Here is a 14,714-nt window from a genome sequence, read left to right on the forward strand (position 1 = left end):
ACCAGGAATTCCTTGGGCATATTCATCTTGCTGTCACGCCTAAGGTGTGACTCACTGAATCAGGACAAGGGCCCTGTTGTGCCAGACTTAATTCAAAATGCAGTTGCTGTCTCAAGGAGCTATCAATCTAAAGTGACAGCAAAGAGGCAATATAGAGTTCAGAGTGTATTAAGAGACTCGAGGTGATCAAAAGAGTGATGAAAACGTGCCAGTTCCACTTGGAGAAGACAAAGGGTTTTATCTCCATGGTGTATCGTGTGAGTAGGAGTTTACATAGCTCCCACTCAGTAGAAGCTGTGCCATGGGGGTGCAGGTTTACCAGAAATGCACTAAGCAGCAGCTGACCCCACACATCAGAGTCTTGGCAGGGTTTTATATGCACATGTGGGCACAAATATTTAATCTGGCTTCACTGCAGGGAAAGCACAAGGAGAAGAACAGCTAGCAAAGAATAATTAGGGATGAAGGTTGAGCCTCTTCAGGAAGGGACACAGGGAGAGGCTTGAGGACAAACTACTAAGCAAAGAGAGAAGATGGCAGTGGAAAAGTAATGAAACAACAAGGACCAAGACTGAAGCTTAAAAGGGAAATGAAAATCATGCAAAGAGATCAAAGTGCCCAAAGCTGCCTGCTGCCGTATCACTGTAATTCAGGGCTAGGTAAGAGAGTATTTATATCCAATTACCTCTTTCTCTTTGAAGACTTATTCTAGGAGGATGTGGATTAATTTATGAGATTAAACTAGTAAAGATAGAGCCTTGAGCTTTAATGGTGCCATTTAATATGATCTTTTCCCTTCCTGCCAGCCTACTCTGGTGCCCTGAGACAGTGAGACTGCTCTGCACATCTCCAGACCCTCAAAGGCAGGAGTAAAGAGAGCAGCAAGCCCCACTGGCATTCACCACACAACTATAAACATTACTTAAAATAAGCTTTGACAACACATCTCGCTTATGGCATAACATTCCTCATCAGTGATGGTGTTTCAGATTTTTCTCTATTTGATTGAGTACTAGCATTTCCAATTTATCCCAAAGTGCCTTTAACGAGCTGCTGTACAATTTATCTGTTTCGAGACTTTTTTATAGCTTTTGTTTTTGTTCCAGATATTAAGATCATATTTCTCTCAAGTTCATACACAAAAATTATTAAGTACCTTTTAAACTCCCCTCCCTTCCCTTTGGCAGTGATAAAAGTGGCTGAAATTGTGGGTTGCAATGCTACATATCTTCCCCTCCCAAAAATCGATCAGTGCATTTAAGACATCACGCTGCTTTGCAGCACTAGAGGGCACAAGAGGTTTTATACCATGTACTTTGATGACTTCAAACAGCATTTGTCTGGTTTATTTGTTTTACGTTATAATCAATTTTTTAAAAAAAGATCTCAGCTTGTCTGAACATGTATGAGAAATCACGGTACCAAATCTGGCCCTTTGGCCGTGAATAATTTCCTGTATCTGCTTCTGGTTTTTGGCTGGAAGGCTCGGACCTCAGGAGGCCAGGTGGGGCCACTCTTTTGGTACCTGACCATGGCCTCATCATCAGCACCTCAGAAGGACTGCACATGAAATATAGCAAATAGTTTACAAAACAGGTAGAGGTTAGAGGTTACAGTACATTTACCATCTGCTTCCAGAGAGCATATTAAGAGTTGTTGTGCTTAAAATAGTGCTTATTTAAAAGCATAATTTTTTTTTCCATTTCATTGAAATAAAGGCAAAGAAAGTGAGGATACCAAGTCTCCAATGGGGAAGGGGAGAACAGGACACCAACTTTTCTTTGTCTTTTATCTAATGCTTTGTTTTAGTTATTATAATAAATTATAAGGGGGGGGGGGAGAAAAGGTGGGGGGAGCATTACTGAGTTTATAGTATTCACCTTGGTCTCTGGAGAGATATGTCAGAGAGTGGTTTTGGGGATTGGCATCAGGAATGGCCTTAAACTGAAAGAAGGCAGGTTTATGTTAGATACTAGAAAGAAGTTCTTTACTGTGAGGATGGTGAGGGCACTGGCATAAGTTGCCCAGAGGTGTTGTGGGTTCCCCATCCCTGGAGTGTTTAAGATCAGGCTGGATGGGGCTCTGAATAGCCTGGTCTAGTGGAAGGATTCCTGCTCATGGCAGGGGAATTTGAACTAGATGACCTTTAAGGTCTCTTAAAGAATTATCGGGGGAAGGAAGAGTAAGTACATGGTAAACTTCTTGTGGGAGGGGTGGAAGCCAGGGTCCAAACTGATTCCTTGCCTTTTAAACCTACAGCAGAGGAGCCACATGAGCTGTTGCCTGAGAAACTCCATCTGCCCTACCAGTTTTAAGTCTTCACCTAATATCCTTTATTTTCTTGAGATTCTCTTTTTGAAGGAAAGGAAGTTAATGCAAAAACCCACCACCAGCTTTCACCTCATGTTTTTATCCAGTTTGCAGGATATTGTATGTCATTTCTTTGTTCAGGCAAAACCTCTGATCCAGTTAAGCCCGTAAAACCTGCTACAGCCTGACAATTTAATATTCCAATCAGTTTCTGGGTTGCCACAGTAGCCATAAGTCTGAAGCAAATTATCCTACTTACCTGGGGAGCAATTAAGGAAATGTGAAGATTTGAAGCTATCAGTGGTGTGCAGAATTTTGTGCTTTATACCAATATATGAAGTGCTTCAAAATCCACAGACAGAAAAGATTATAAAGAATTTAACTTTATGGTTTCCCTAATAATGATTCCAATTGTTACAAGACTTAATCCTATCTTTGAGGTAGGGTTGTTTTATAAATACAAATGCAGAAGTCACCAGAAAGGGGCAAAAGAACATCTTACCCCAGTTATAGCTCTTCAAAAAAGAAAAATCATCTTCTGCCTTTATGGATCATATTAATCTTGATGAGTGTTTTTTTGTTTTATTTTCTCTGCAGAAAATGGGAATGTATTGACTCATTACACAGACTGAACAGATATTAATGAGAGTAAGAAAGTTATAACCCAAAAAAAAAAGAGAAGGTGTCTATATTGAAATAAAAAAAAGGAACTTCCTATGATTTTACAAGCAGATACACACAATCTACCACAGTTGTGGGATCATAAATACCTTATGTAACAATATATCATTGTGGTTTAACCCCAGCCACTAACTAGGCACCACAGGATGCTCATTCACTCTGCCCCTCGTGGGAGGGGAGGGAGAATGAGCAGGTTTAAAGTGAGAAAACTCAAGGTCTGAGATAAAGACAGTTTAACAGTTGCACACACAAGCAAAGCAGGACATGGAATGGATTCACCACTTCCCATGGGCTGCCAGGTGCTCAGCCAAGCCCAGGAAGGCAGGGCTCCGCCACACATAATGGTGACTTGGGAAGATGAACACCATCACTCTGAGCCTCTCCCCCCTCCTTCTCCTTCCCCAGCTCTGTATGCTGAGCATGCCACATGTTATGGATACACCTCTGCCAGCTGGGACCAGCTGTCCAGGCTGTGTCCCCTCCCAGCTCCTTGTGCACCCCCAGCCCTCTCTCTGGTGGGGTGAGAGGCAGAAAGGGCCCTGACTCAGTGTCAGCCCTGCTCAGCTGGAACAAACACATCCCTCTGTTACCAACACTTTCAGTCACTAATCCAAACCATAGCCCCATAGCAGCCACTATGAAGAAAATAAGCTCTACTCAAGCAAAAACCAGCACATACAGAGAGAGATAAGACATTTCAGTCAGGAGAAGCAGGTAATACAGTCATAGATAATCTGCAATGACAGTTTACACTTTGAGTGATCAGTTACATAAAGATAACCACATCTGAAAACTTAAATTCTGAATCATACCTGCAAGTCTAGTCTTCTAACTAGCTCAAGGACACCTTTTCAGTGCTTTAAAGGCATTGAAAACAGCGACTTTTGTTCTACCTTCTTTCACATTTGTATAAAATAATTTCTTTCTAAAATTGAAAAAACACATGAGGACTGCTGTTCACTGCTAATAGTTTTTGCAGTGCTCTTCAGTTTTTCCTCAAGTCCACTCCAGCCATCTACCACAGGAGAGATTTTCAAATGAAGTGTGAAATAGTTTAAGGAGTTACAAAATGAATGGGTGTTACAAACTATTTCCAGTTCCACCGTGCTTTATACCATGGGTGCATTGGTACATGAATGTCACAGAGCTGAAAGCCAAATATCTTGCTCTGCTGGGCAGAGTGCTCTGCATAACAGACAGAAAGTATGGAGAATGCAGCTGGAGAGCAACACAAATGACTAACTCTTGGTAAGCAGACATGGGCAGATTTAGTCTGAGGAGGGACGTAGGGAAAGATATGGGTGAGATACTGCATTAGATAGTATGTTAGGACTGAATTTAAAAGAGAAAAGTGATCAAACTGCCAAAGCCAACTCTTGAATTTCCTTCAAAAATATACTAAGCTAAACTTTGCATTTATTTATCAGGAATTGTTTTAAGAGCTGTCAAGTCCACACCACCACAAAGTATTGTTTTCACCAAAGGTCCCATGCCTGATGGAGCAGCCATATGCTGCTGAGCAATGCAGGAGCTGCCAAATTAAAGGGCTACAAGATGCCAAATCCCAGCAAGCAGAGAACTGTCCTGTAGGTATCCCTATTTTGCAATGCACACACAGCCAGATGCTAATGATAATTGACAGCCACAGTTCTAGACCTCAGCTGAGCAATATGCTCTGTGTCCCAGCAGTGCCATAAGCAGAGCTCTAGGAGAGTGTACAAACCCAGGCATGCAGGCCTGGGGCTCTGGCTTTCCATCTTTATCAGTGGCATCATCTTACCAGTTTGCAGCTCAGAGACAAAAGTGATTTACTGGGGCTCAGCATTACACACAGTCTGATTCATCCTCACTGCACGTGTGCTCTTAACACGAGAGGCAGAAAATGAACTACATCTGCAGGAAATGTTTATCACCAAAAATCTACTTCCATGGACTTTGTCCTGTGTTTGTCACACACCAGGAATGCACTTAATTACCAAAGATCAAATGATGTCTGGAAGATTATTAAACCAGGGTAACTCACTTCTATATCTGGTCCCTTTCACTGAACACAGACAACATTTTTACCATTGTGAAGCTTTTTGTTAAAGCAAAGAATTAAATCCTGAAGAAGTGCACGGAAGAGTGAGAAGGGAAAGAGTTGCAGAGAACAGCCCAGGAGAAAGTAAGAGTCAGGAATCTGCAGGAAAGAAACAGATCTGAGGTTCTGCTGTTACCCACAGGCTTGTAGAGAAATTCCTGAAGTTAAAATTTGGTCCAAAGTCTTAAACTGAAACTTGGAACTGAATTTCCAACAGTTTAGATGAGCTCAGACTCAGCAGCTTGTTGTGGTCTTAGCAGATTAGAAAGAAGGGCAGGTACTTCAGCCAGTACTCTGTTTTGGACAATCTCAACCAATTTCTAAAGATCCAAGGAAACTGCCACCCTGAAGGAACAAATCAGAGAGCCAAGGGGTAACTCTCAGCCAGACTTGGCTCACAGCACAGCTTTTTCCCTCTGAAAACACTAATGGGCACTGGTCAGCCTCTGCTTGTGGTCAGATTACACCAAAGGAGCAGAATTCACTGTGGCAGTGTCATAGATCAGCATCAGAGCCAGCAAAGTCCTGAAAAGTCAGGCACGGCCATGCTCATACTGTCCCCACGTCCCAGAGCAGCTCAGTTCCCTCAGTGCAGCAGTGCCAGGGATGTAGGGAGCATTCCAGAGCCAGCTGGAGCACTGGCAATCACTAGCCTGGAGGAGCACAGAGCATCCTACGTGGGCAGGGCAGGCACTGGGCTTGGCACCGAGCACTGAGCAGAGCCATCCCCTGCAGAGGTGTGCATGTGCTGTATGCCAGCCTTGCCAGCATGCCTGGAGAGCTCAGCTGCTCATGCCTACCACATGAACACTGAGATCTGAGCTAGTAGCATGTTCATCTCTGCTCCCTCCCTTCATTTCTTTTCAACAGTGTACTCCCTCCTCCGCTGTCTCGGCATCAGAGAATTTGTCCTTTCATTGTCCCTGTCCAAACTCAGCATCCTCCCATACATCCCTTATTCATCACCTCACTGCAGCTCCTCATCAAGCTATGCATCAAGAGAACATGTCAGGGCTTGTGCAAAACAAGCTCTTCCAGAAAAGCCTTCTAATACAGAATTTGGAAAGACTTCCTTCCCTCTCCCAAGCATTATTGGAACAGCAATCCCCCCAGCCCAGACTAACAGTATAGTTCCTGTTTTACATAGACACTGCACCAATCCTGTAGCTGGAGAAAAGGCTGGCTACTGACCTCAGTGAAGCCAGGCATCTCTGAAGCACTCCACTGGGCTGTAAACATTAGTACATCAGCCTGAAAGACAGAGGCTTGGGAGACTTCTCCTGTGCAGCAAGTGGACAGCTAAACTCTAAAACGATTTTCTGTAATTACTGAGCAGTGGGAAAAACAAGCATTTTGCTAAAAATCCACCTACAGTTTTGTAGACTAACTTTTTTCTTTTTTAAAGAAACTACAGTTCATGAAAGAAGAAAAAAAAATCAGAACTGCTAAGCATAGTCTGTCAGCAATAGGATGAGGGGTCTTAAAACACCATAGATATTTTGGCTTTTTTTTTTTTTTTAATTCAGGATTAAGATTGGAGAAGGAAGGAAAGAAAGCTCTGATAGATCTGGCTCGAGCAGTCAAAGAATACAATTTCTTAAGTCAAGCATTCTAGCAAGTTCACTCTCCTTTCAAATGAAATGATGAGGGACTATTACTAGCTGTGCAGCAATATATCTTCAGGCTTTATTATTTTGAATTTCAGTTTTTAATGAATTTTACCAGAACCAATATTATTCTTGGCAGCTTTAAAGGCGCTAAAGGCAGACTGCTGAATGGGGGCAGCAGTTTCTTTCTCAGGCACTAGCTACAGTTCACCCTCTAATTTCCCCACTTTCCTCCACCTTTCTTCTGTACAGACTTTTGTTTCTGAATAGGTATAAACGGGGACAATTTGGGAATTTGCTTTCTACAAGTTAATTTCATGGTACTTAGCAGACAAAGTGAAGCCACTTAAATGCAAGCTTATTATTATAAGCAGTTTCAAGCTCTTGTCATCCTGGTGACTTTTTTCTCCTTGGCCTGAAACCACATTCTATGTATGACTGGGCAGAAATGTGCAAATTGTTACTTTAATTTTTCATTTGAACCAGTATTTTTCTTAATCAGGACCATTTTATTGTCACTTCTCACCCTTGACATATCATATAAGGGCTTTTCCACAACAAAAGTACCTCTAACACCAGCTGCCCACCTCATATTTTCAATAGTCAAGTTTGAATATGGAGTACTGAACAGGACTGCAACATGCTACAGACCACACACAATTCATGTGTCCAATCTAAATAAAAGGTCTCCTGATCCAACCCTAAAACACTCCTGAGCTGTTTTCCCACTCCCAATTTCTCTCACAGTCTGAGACAGACAATTTGCATGGAAACAATTCACATAGAGCCTTCAAAAGAGATTGCAACTCCTGATTTTCTGGCAGCAAAACCCTGTCTATTTCCAAAAAATAGCAAGCAGAAGCTGGAATAGAGGCACTACTTGGCACAGAGGTCTCCTGCTTGGGCCCCTCACGTTCCCTCTGCTATGCATATTCCAGAAATCCTTCAGTAATGTTAATCTGTGCTTTTTTTCATCTACTGTCACTTGTGACTTCAGATCTCCTACTGCTCCTTTTATCCCAGAACCTGAAAATATGGACCATTTTGAGGGTGCCCCAGTATTTTAGTTTTAAAGGTCATATTAGAAAGCGTTGGTGACTAAAAGGCTGAGTCAGCTTTATCACTGCTAAAATTATATTTTAATCAGAAATCTTTCTTGAAATGTAACTTGAGAAAATGAAGAGAGTAATAATGAATAAAACATTTTCTAGGAAGCTATTCGCTGTTCTGTTTCAGTATTTCAGATGCTGTCTTCTCCCTTAATTTGTGCTAGTTGAGGAAATTGCAGTTTAAGTGGCTTCATCCCATTCAAACTGCCCAGTAGCATCCCCTTTCTCAAGGGAAGGATGCAAACCTCACTCTTAGGGTATTAGTTTCCCACTTATATTACATGGTTTCTATTTCAATCTGCCTTTCCCTCATCCCTCTTCTCATTAACTGAATACTAATGCAGACTTTAATTTGTACATCCATGATTTAGGAACCAATTCTTTGTTAGAACTTCATGAAGACACACAGAGAATATTTTCACATAGCAGAAAATACTGCTCGGTCTTTGCAGTGGAGGCACAACAGCTTTATGTCTGCAAGAATCATGTAAGATGAAAGAGGGAACAGGGATTTGTGTGATTAGACGTGCCCTGGCCTTAAATTCAGCAGGGAACTCTGGCAAACCAATTGATTAATTATTCACCTAACCTTTACTAGGGAGTTTGTATGCTATACAAAAACTGGGTAAACACAACCATGACAATGGGAAAATTCCCACTGGCCTTACTCCCAAAAGAAAGCCAAACAGAAACAAAATGCACACAGCACAGCTACATAAATAAACTGGGGCTGTCCTTGCACTACTGTGGATGCCTGGTACTGTGAGAGCAGGCAAAACAGTGAATTTTTCCTATTTGGAAGTGGCAGAAAATAAACAGACTGTAACTAAGGAATTGTTGTTTGCTCTCCTGAAAGTCAAGTCACTGAATCTCTGGTGGATTTTAATGGGACTCAGCTCTCAGTCCTTGTATCATTACTACCTAATAGGAAAGCATTCATGGGTTTCAGCTGATCTCTGCTCGCCATCAGCTGCCTGCCACCTCCTCCACAGGTGGATCCATCCTCTTTATCCAGGGAAAGGAAATTGAAACAGTTTGCAGTTTTGCCAGCTGCCCTTTGAAAGAGAGAAGAAGCAAGCTAAGCAAAATCAACACATAACAATAATAAAAACCTTAGCATTACATGCACTGTTAAAAGGAACTCAGCAGAAGCACATTTGGGGAAAAAGAATAAACACTCAGCTATGGTTATCTAAGTATATTTACATTAAACACATGCACATAAAATACACACACAGAGCTTTCAGTTTCTATTATGTATTATATCTGCAAGACACTGCTTATACAAGCTGTTTCAGGACTGTCACTGGAAAGCCAGAGATGGACTAAGCATAGATTACAATAAAGCACAAAATGCTGAAGCTTTGGTTTTAGTTTTGTGAGCATGAACTTCCTGGAAGCTGTTCTGTATCCCTGACTGCATTCAGAGCAGTGCTGGAATGCAGCACTTAAGCCAAAGTAAGTATTTTTAGACTTTCCAGGATGAAATATTAGGAGACACAGAAAACAGGAAGGCAGACCCAGATCTGAAATTTCACTTTGAAAAAAGATGCCAAGAAACAGCCACCACGCAAGCCAGTATCCAAGGCACAGAACTGGCCATGGCTATGGCACAGGGTGTAAGCCATGCTGTCAAGAATCATGCCAGAACAACTTGGGTCCCATGTAAGCTTCAAGAAGATTACAGCATGCTGCTTGTGTGCTCAGCCACATTCAGGCTCACTGTGAAATATTTACACCTTTAAAGGTGTACAACTCGAGCAAACTGGAGAACAGGCACCCCACAGGATAAATCATTTTACTCAGGCTCCTTGTTACTTACTACTGCTCTTGCTGCTGCTGGTGGGCTGATGCTTGGCCTCTTTGCTTCTCTTCAGATGCTGTCAGCTTCTGGGTGTTTTCACCCTTCTCCCTTTCGTTGTTGCCATTCCAGGGGTTACCCTGAGAGGAAGATGGAGTGTTGGAGGCAGTAGCTGTCCTGTACCTGCTGTCTTCCCTCCATTCTCCAAAACCAGACATGGTTTTGCCAAGTACCTTGCCTTGACAGAAACCAGTATTGCTGCTACAGCTAGGGAAACGCTCAAAACTTTGGAGTCAACACAAATCAGTTTCAGTTCCTGGTAAGCTCCACCCCTTCCTGAACTTTCCACTGGCAGGCATGCCAAAAAATGTGCTTATTTCTGGGGCATCCTCCAGCTGAAGCTCAAGTTTCATCATCTCAATCACAGCACCCAGGCAGACAGGAGTCACAGGGTGACAGCAAAGCTGATCTTCACTAATAAACCAGGTGACAAAAGTTTGTGCAGAAGCATGGGGAGGTCTGACATTTTTTTTATATACTTCTGACATATCTTTCTGATATATATCTCTGACATATCTTTCTGATATATTTCTGATATATTTCTGACACTCTTTTTAACCCAGCACTTCCCTATGCCAGAGGAAATAACTCTTGGGGGTGTTATGACCCACCCCTGAAGTTGAAGGTAACCCAGGTTCTTGTTAATAGGATCAGATTAGAGTGAAAAAGCATGGAATGGTCAGTGCTTGCAAATAGTTAGATAGATAGATAGATAGACAGACAGACAGACAGACAGACAGACAGACAGACAGATAGATAGATAGATAGATAGATAGATAGATAGATAGATAGATAGATAGATAGATAGATAGATAAAAAATATGGTTGCAATGGAAAGCAGCTATATAGCCATTTTAGTTATCATCAATAGTAACATGGCAATATTAAATCATAAAGATATCACTTAAAATGTGCAAAGGGAAAAAAGAAGAAAGAGAAAGAAAGGATGGGAGTAGGAAGATCTATAATAACCAACCCTGGATTTACAATGAGACTTGAGTGTTGCTGCTGGTTGAAGGTCTTGATCCAACTGCAGGGGGTGTGTGTAAGAGAGGGCAATTTGGCATGGTGAAAAGAACCATCCTGCCTCCACGAGATCTGCCTCTTATCAGACTCAAAGCTCAGTTTGAAGACTCTGGAAGTTATAAATTCACTCTCTCTGTCTTATGCAGACCAGAGGTTTGTCATTACACACCCAGAAATTCATCTCTTTCTCCGGGGGTTGCAAACCTGGTCTCAGCAAAGTACCCTGGTGCTTTCATAAATGGGTGATTGTTCTGTCATAGTCCAGTCTCTCACAAAGGGTTTTTCTGGTTTCTATTTTGCATGAGTGTACAAAGAAAGATGAAAGAGAAACTAAATGCTAACCTTCAGATAAATCTTAAGGCAATGGTCCAATTGGAAAAAATTCCTATTCAGCCTTTCAATTCTGCTCAATCAGAAAACTTCTTTACTTTGACTTTCCTAATTCTATCTGAATAGAGGACGAATACATGATATACTTATTGAAAATGGAGATCCTTTGAGTGATCACATCTAAGCAGTGGTAGTGCATCTGGGATCTGCAGGGCTGGGGATAACCACTGCCTTAATATCATCAGTAAATAAAAGATGTTTAGCAGCTTCTAACTCCCCAAAAAACTAGCAATGCTACTCCAGGATAATGCTGCAGAACTAAGGAGGTCCAGCTCCACACATGCAGATCTCATCACTTTGCTCTCAGCTGATCAAGCTACACTAAAAACACATTGCTGGCCAGGATTCCTGAGTGCTCAGACCACCTAGGTCTTACAGCACTGCCCACACATGCAGGGGAAGGAGCAAAGTAAAATGCCATATGGAAGGCCACAGGCTGCCTGGTGGTTGTAATGCTCCTTGGGACCCTGCCACCAGCAGCTCACCTCCCAGAGCTTCCATATCCACAAGGATCCATCTCCTAAGCTGGCCCCAAGAAAGCAGCACCAATGGCCTCTCCCTCCCTCCCTCCACCACTGCTAACATGCTCTGCAGTACAGATGATCTTCATTTGTACCCAAATTGTTCTGCAGACTTTGGAGTGCAAGGGCAGTGTGCTGTGAAGGGGTGAACAGTTTCATATTCCCTTGTTCCACCTCTTTTCACAAATATACATATGTATTTAATGTACAAGGTGCTGGCAAATGAAAGCAAGCATGAAGTTACTCCCTTCCACAGAACTGCAGGGTCAATACAGGAAATGCAGAAGCACTAGAAGTAGTACAAAAATTATAGCAAAGTCATGTCTGAGGACTGCAAAAATTTGTGGGATAACAGCTGTGCCTACAGACACCCTATCTGGTAAAAATCCAGCTTTGACATCTGGAGTGTTCTAATCCACACAGATTGATGTCTTAATAACCCATATTTAATTATGAAAATTGATTATAATTAATGTGGCCACTGCTGCTGGGTCTTCAATCCTGTAATGTTATGTAAAATTCAGATCTAGTGTCATTTTCCTGTTGAAATTTAGAAACTTCTGGCTGAAAACAGTAAATGTAGAATCTAAATATTTATATCTCTATTGCTCAAAAAAAGAGGGATATGAAATGAACTCAAGCACTAGAAGCTTGATCATTTTTGTTGCTTCCATGCTTATTTATTTCATAGCTCTGTTGTGGACAATCCAAACTAATCTACACAGGACAACATCCCTGTCTGGCTCTAAGGACAGTTCATGCCGGACATGACCCCCAGAAAGTCAGTATTAACTATTGGAATTCAAAATGCAAGGAATTCTCAGAACATTGTGCTTGGAAGTCAAAGCTTAGAATTAAAGACCTTGAAAAAGGCTTTCAAGCTTAGGTGCTAGAAACGAGAATGTAGATTTACAGCTTAAAGCAGAGACATGTTAAGTAGAGAAAAGTTCACCTTTAGAGCTTGATATATAAAAAATAAAGGTAGCTACAAAGGAAGTTTTAGAATGCAGCAATATCAGCTTATGTGTTGTGATATAATTGGCTAAGAAAGTTCACACTGCATATGTGTCAATAAGACAAAATATCTTAGTATTGGATTAGAAACATAAATACCTCTATTGGCAGTGTTTTATTGGACAGTAAATCCTTAAAAGACCCTGTAACCATAAGTCTTGTGACTTCTGAGCCATGCTGTGAACATCTGTAAGAAGGACTTACCCTTTCTGCCTGTGTAGAAGATAAGAAAATAAACCACACTTTCTAAAGCAACTCAGAAGTCCTGTCTCTCTGCTTCATTTTGAAAAAGAAAAAATCCCCACAAGAAAATGTATCGTGGGATCAATAAGCCCACACTTAGAAGTCGTGAAACAGGAGCAGTAAACCCACAATTAAGGAGTGTACCAGATTTACTTTGTCCACCCTAAACAGCTCTTCATCATTATCCCAGCAATCTCACCCACAGCCTCTGTGTGATACTCAGGTGTATCATTCATCAGCCCTTCAGTTTCATGCTACTAGAACACAACACTTCACAGGCTGCAACCCAGCTCTTACATTGCCTCAGATGCACTGAGCTGAAATATCCCCAAAATAATAATCGAGGTAGCACCGTGGCAGTACCACCTAAGGCTCCCAGGATGCTTGGACTTTGGTAAGGACATGCATTTTGCCTCCACAGGATCAACCCAGCCACTTAGCTACTCTAATCTAGTGAAGGCAGTCTTGGGTAGCATATATATGAGTCTGTACTAGCTGTATTTAGGAAAAAAAGGGTCAGCCTCCAGCCCTGTTTTATTTAGTGTTACAGATGTTAAATAGATGCTAAAATATCAAAATGCCAATGTATCTAGTCTCCTGAAACATGCAAACACCACCAAATCTCAACCTTTCCCATATCCTCCATAAGGATTTTAATTCTGTACTTGTATTTTTCTAGACTCACCAAATACTGGCTGCCAATTCTATCAAGGGGCTATATTTATAGTTGTTGCACATCCCTAACTGGATCTGAGGCTTGCTATCAAGTGAGCACTCACACAGCTGGTGGCTCCCTCTCTCCCTGCCAGTAGGACAGGGGAGAAAACAGTAAAAGGAGGGAAAAAATACATTCCTCAAAATGAAGCTTTTTTTTTTTTTTTGTCTGTTGCCTCAGGCTATTAACTACCTTTCTTTTTTCTTTTATTTTGTAGGAGACAGAAAGATAGAAAATAATCTATCTTTTGCTCTGAGAAACTTCCTCAGTGAACATGTGAAATATTAAGGATCATCATATTCCCTCCCTCACCTGTGTTTCTCGTGAAATTGCAATAAACCAAAATAACTTCTGTAGAGGAACCTTTTGTACTGAGCCTTCATTTCCAACTTTGCAGCACTGTGAACTATACCAAAAATGAGAGGTGTTAGAGACCTTTTCTCACTATAAAGGATCTGGGTCAGCCATGTCATCCTTTCTTTGGGAAAGTTAGATAGCATAAAACTCCCTTCTATTAAAGAAATAGTATTAAAACCCCCATAAAATTAAACCAATGTAATGTTCCCTATCTTTCCTTCCCAGAAGACAACCATTCATTCTTCATTATTTCACTGTTGATTTATGAAATTTTAAGATTTTGCATGTTTAAGGGGTTTTTTTCTCAACCACAAACATGTTTCATTAAAAGCTAAGATTTTTATTTAATCCAAGGATACTAGAAGCCTAAATCTTGAAGAAAAGCATCAAACTGAAGGAGGCCTTTGAAAGGACAACCAGGACAGGCAAGCTTTTGTACAGCCCACTCTATTTTTCTCAGAAGCCAGGGAATTGTATCAGAAGACCTTGATTGCTGGAGAAATGCTTTTTCCTTTGTCATCAGCACTAAAACACTTGGTCCAACAGCTGGATATGATGCTCAAGGATTCACATACAAAGCTTTTTTGCCTGGATATTTTGATCAAGTAGGTAAGACACATAGCTGAATATACTACAGAGCATATTGAGTAATTGATCATTGGGAACATACCTCTATATTTTAGAGCAATAGCAAATGATGGCAAATATCCCTAGAGGAATATCTATAATAAGCAATGCTTATAGAGTTGTTATACCATGATGGCAAAATAAGAACTGAATTTTTCAAGGTGTATTTTACT

The 14,714-nt window shown here is 41.2% G+C and overlaps 1 protein-coding gene across 2 annotated transcripts in view; it reads right to left on the reverse strand.

Moving 5' to 3' along the window:
• Nucleotides 1-9,907, reverse strand: part of EPSTI1 (epithelial stromal interaction 1) — a 46,234-nt gene extending 36,327 nt beyond the window's left edge. For both annotated transcript variants that reach the window (XM_079301916.1, XM_079301915.1), the window contains exon 1: nucleotides 9,610-9,907. In XM_079301916.1, the coding sequence (XP_079158042.1) occupies nucleotides 9,610-9,806 (197 nt within the window). In that variant the 5' untranslated portion in view covers nucleotides 9,807-9,907. The remainder of the gene's footprint in view (nucleotides 1-9,609) is intronic.
• Nucleotides 9,908-14,714: the final 4,807 nt, after the last annotated feature.

The sequence above is a fragment of the Erithacus rubecula genome (genome assembly GCF_903797595.1).
Source record: "Erithacus rubecula genome assembly, chromosome: 1".
NCBI lineage: Eukaryota > Metazoa > Chordata > Aves > Passeriformes > Muscicapidae > Erithacus > Erithacus rubecula.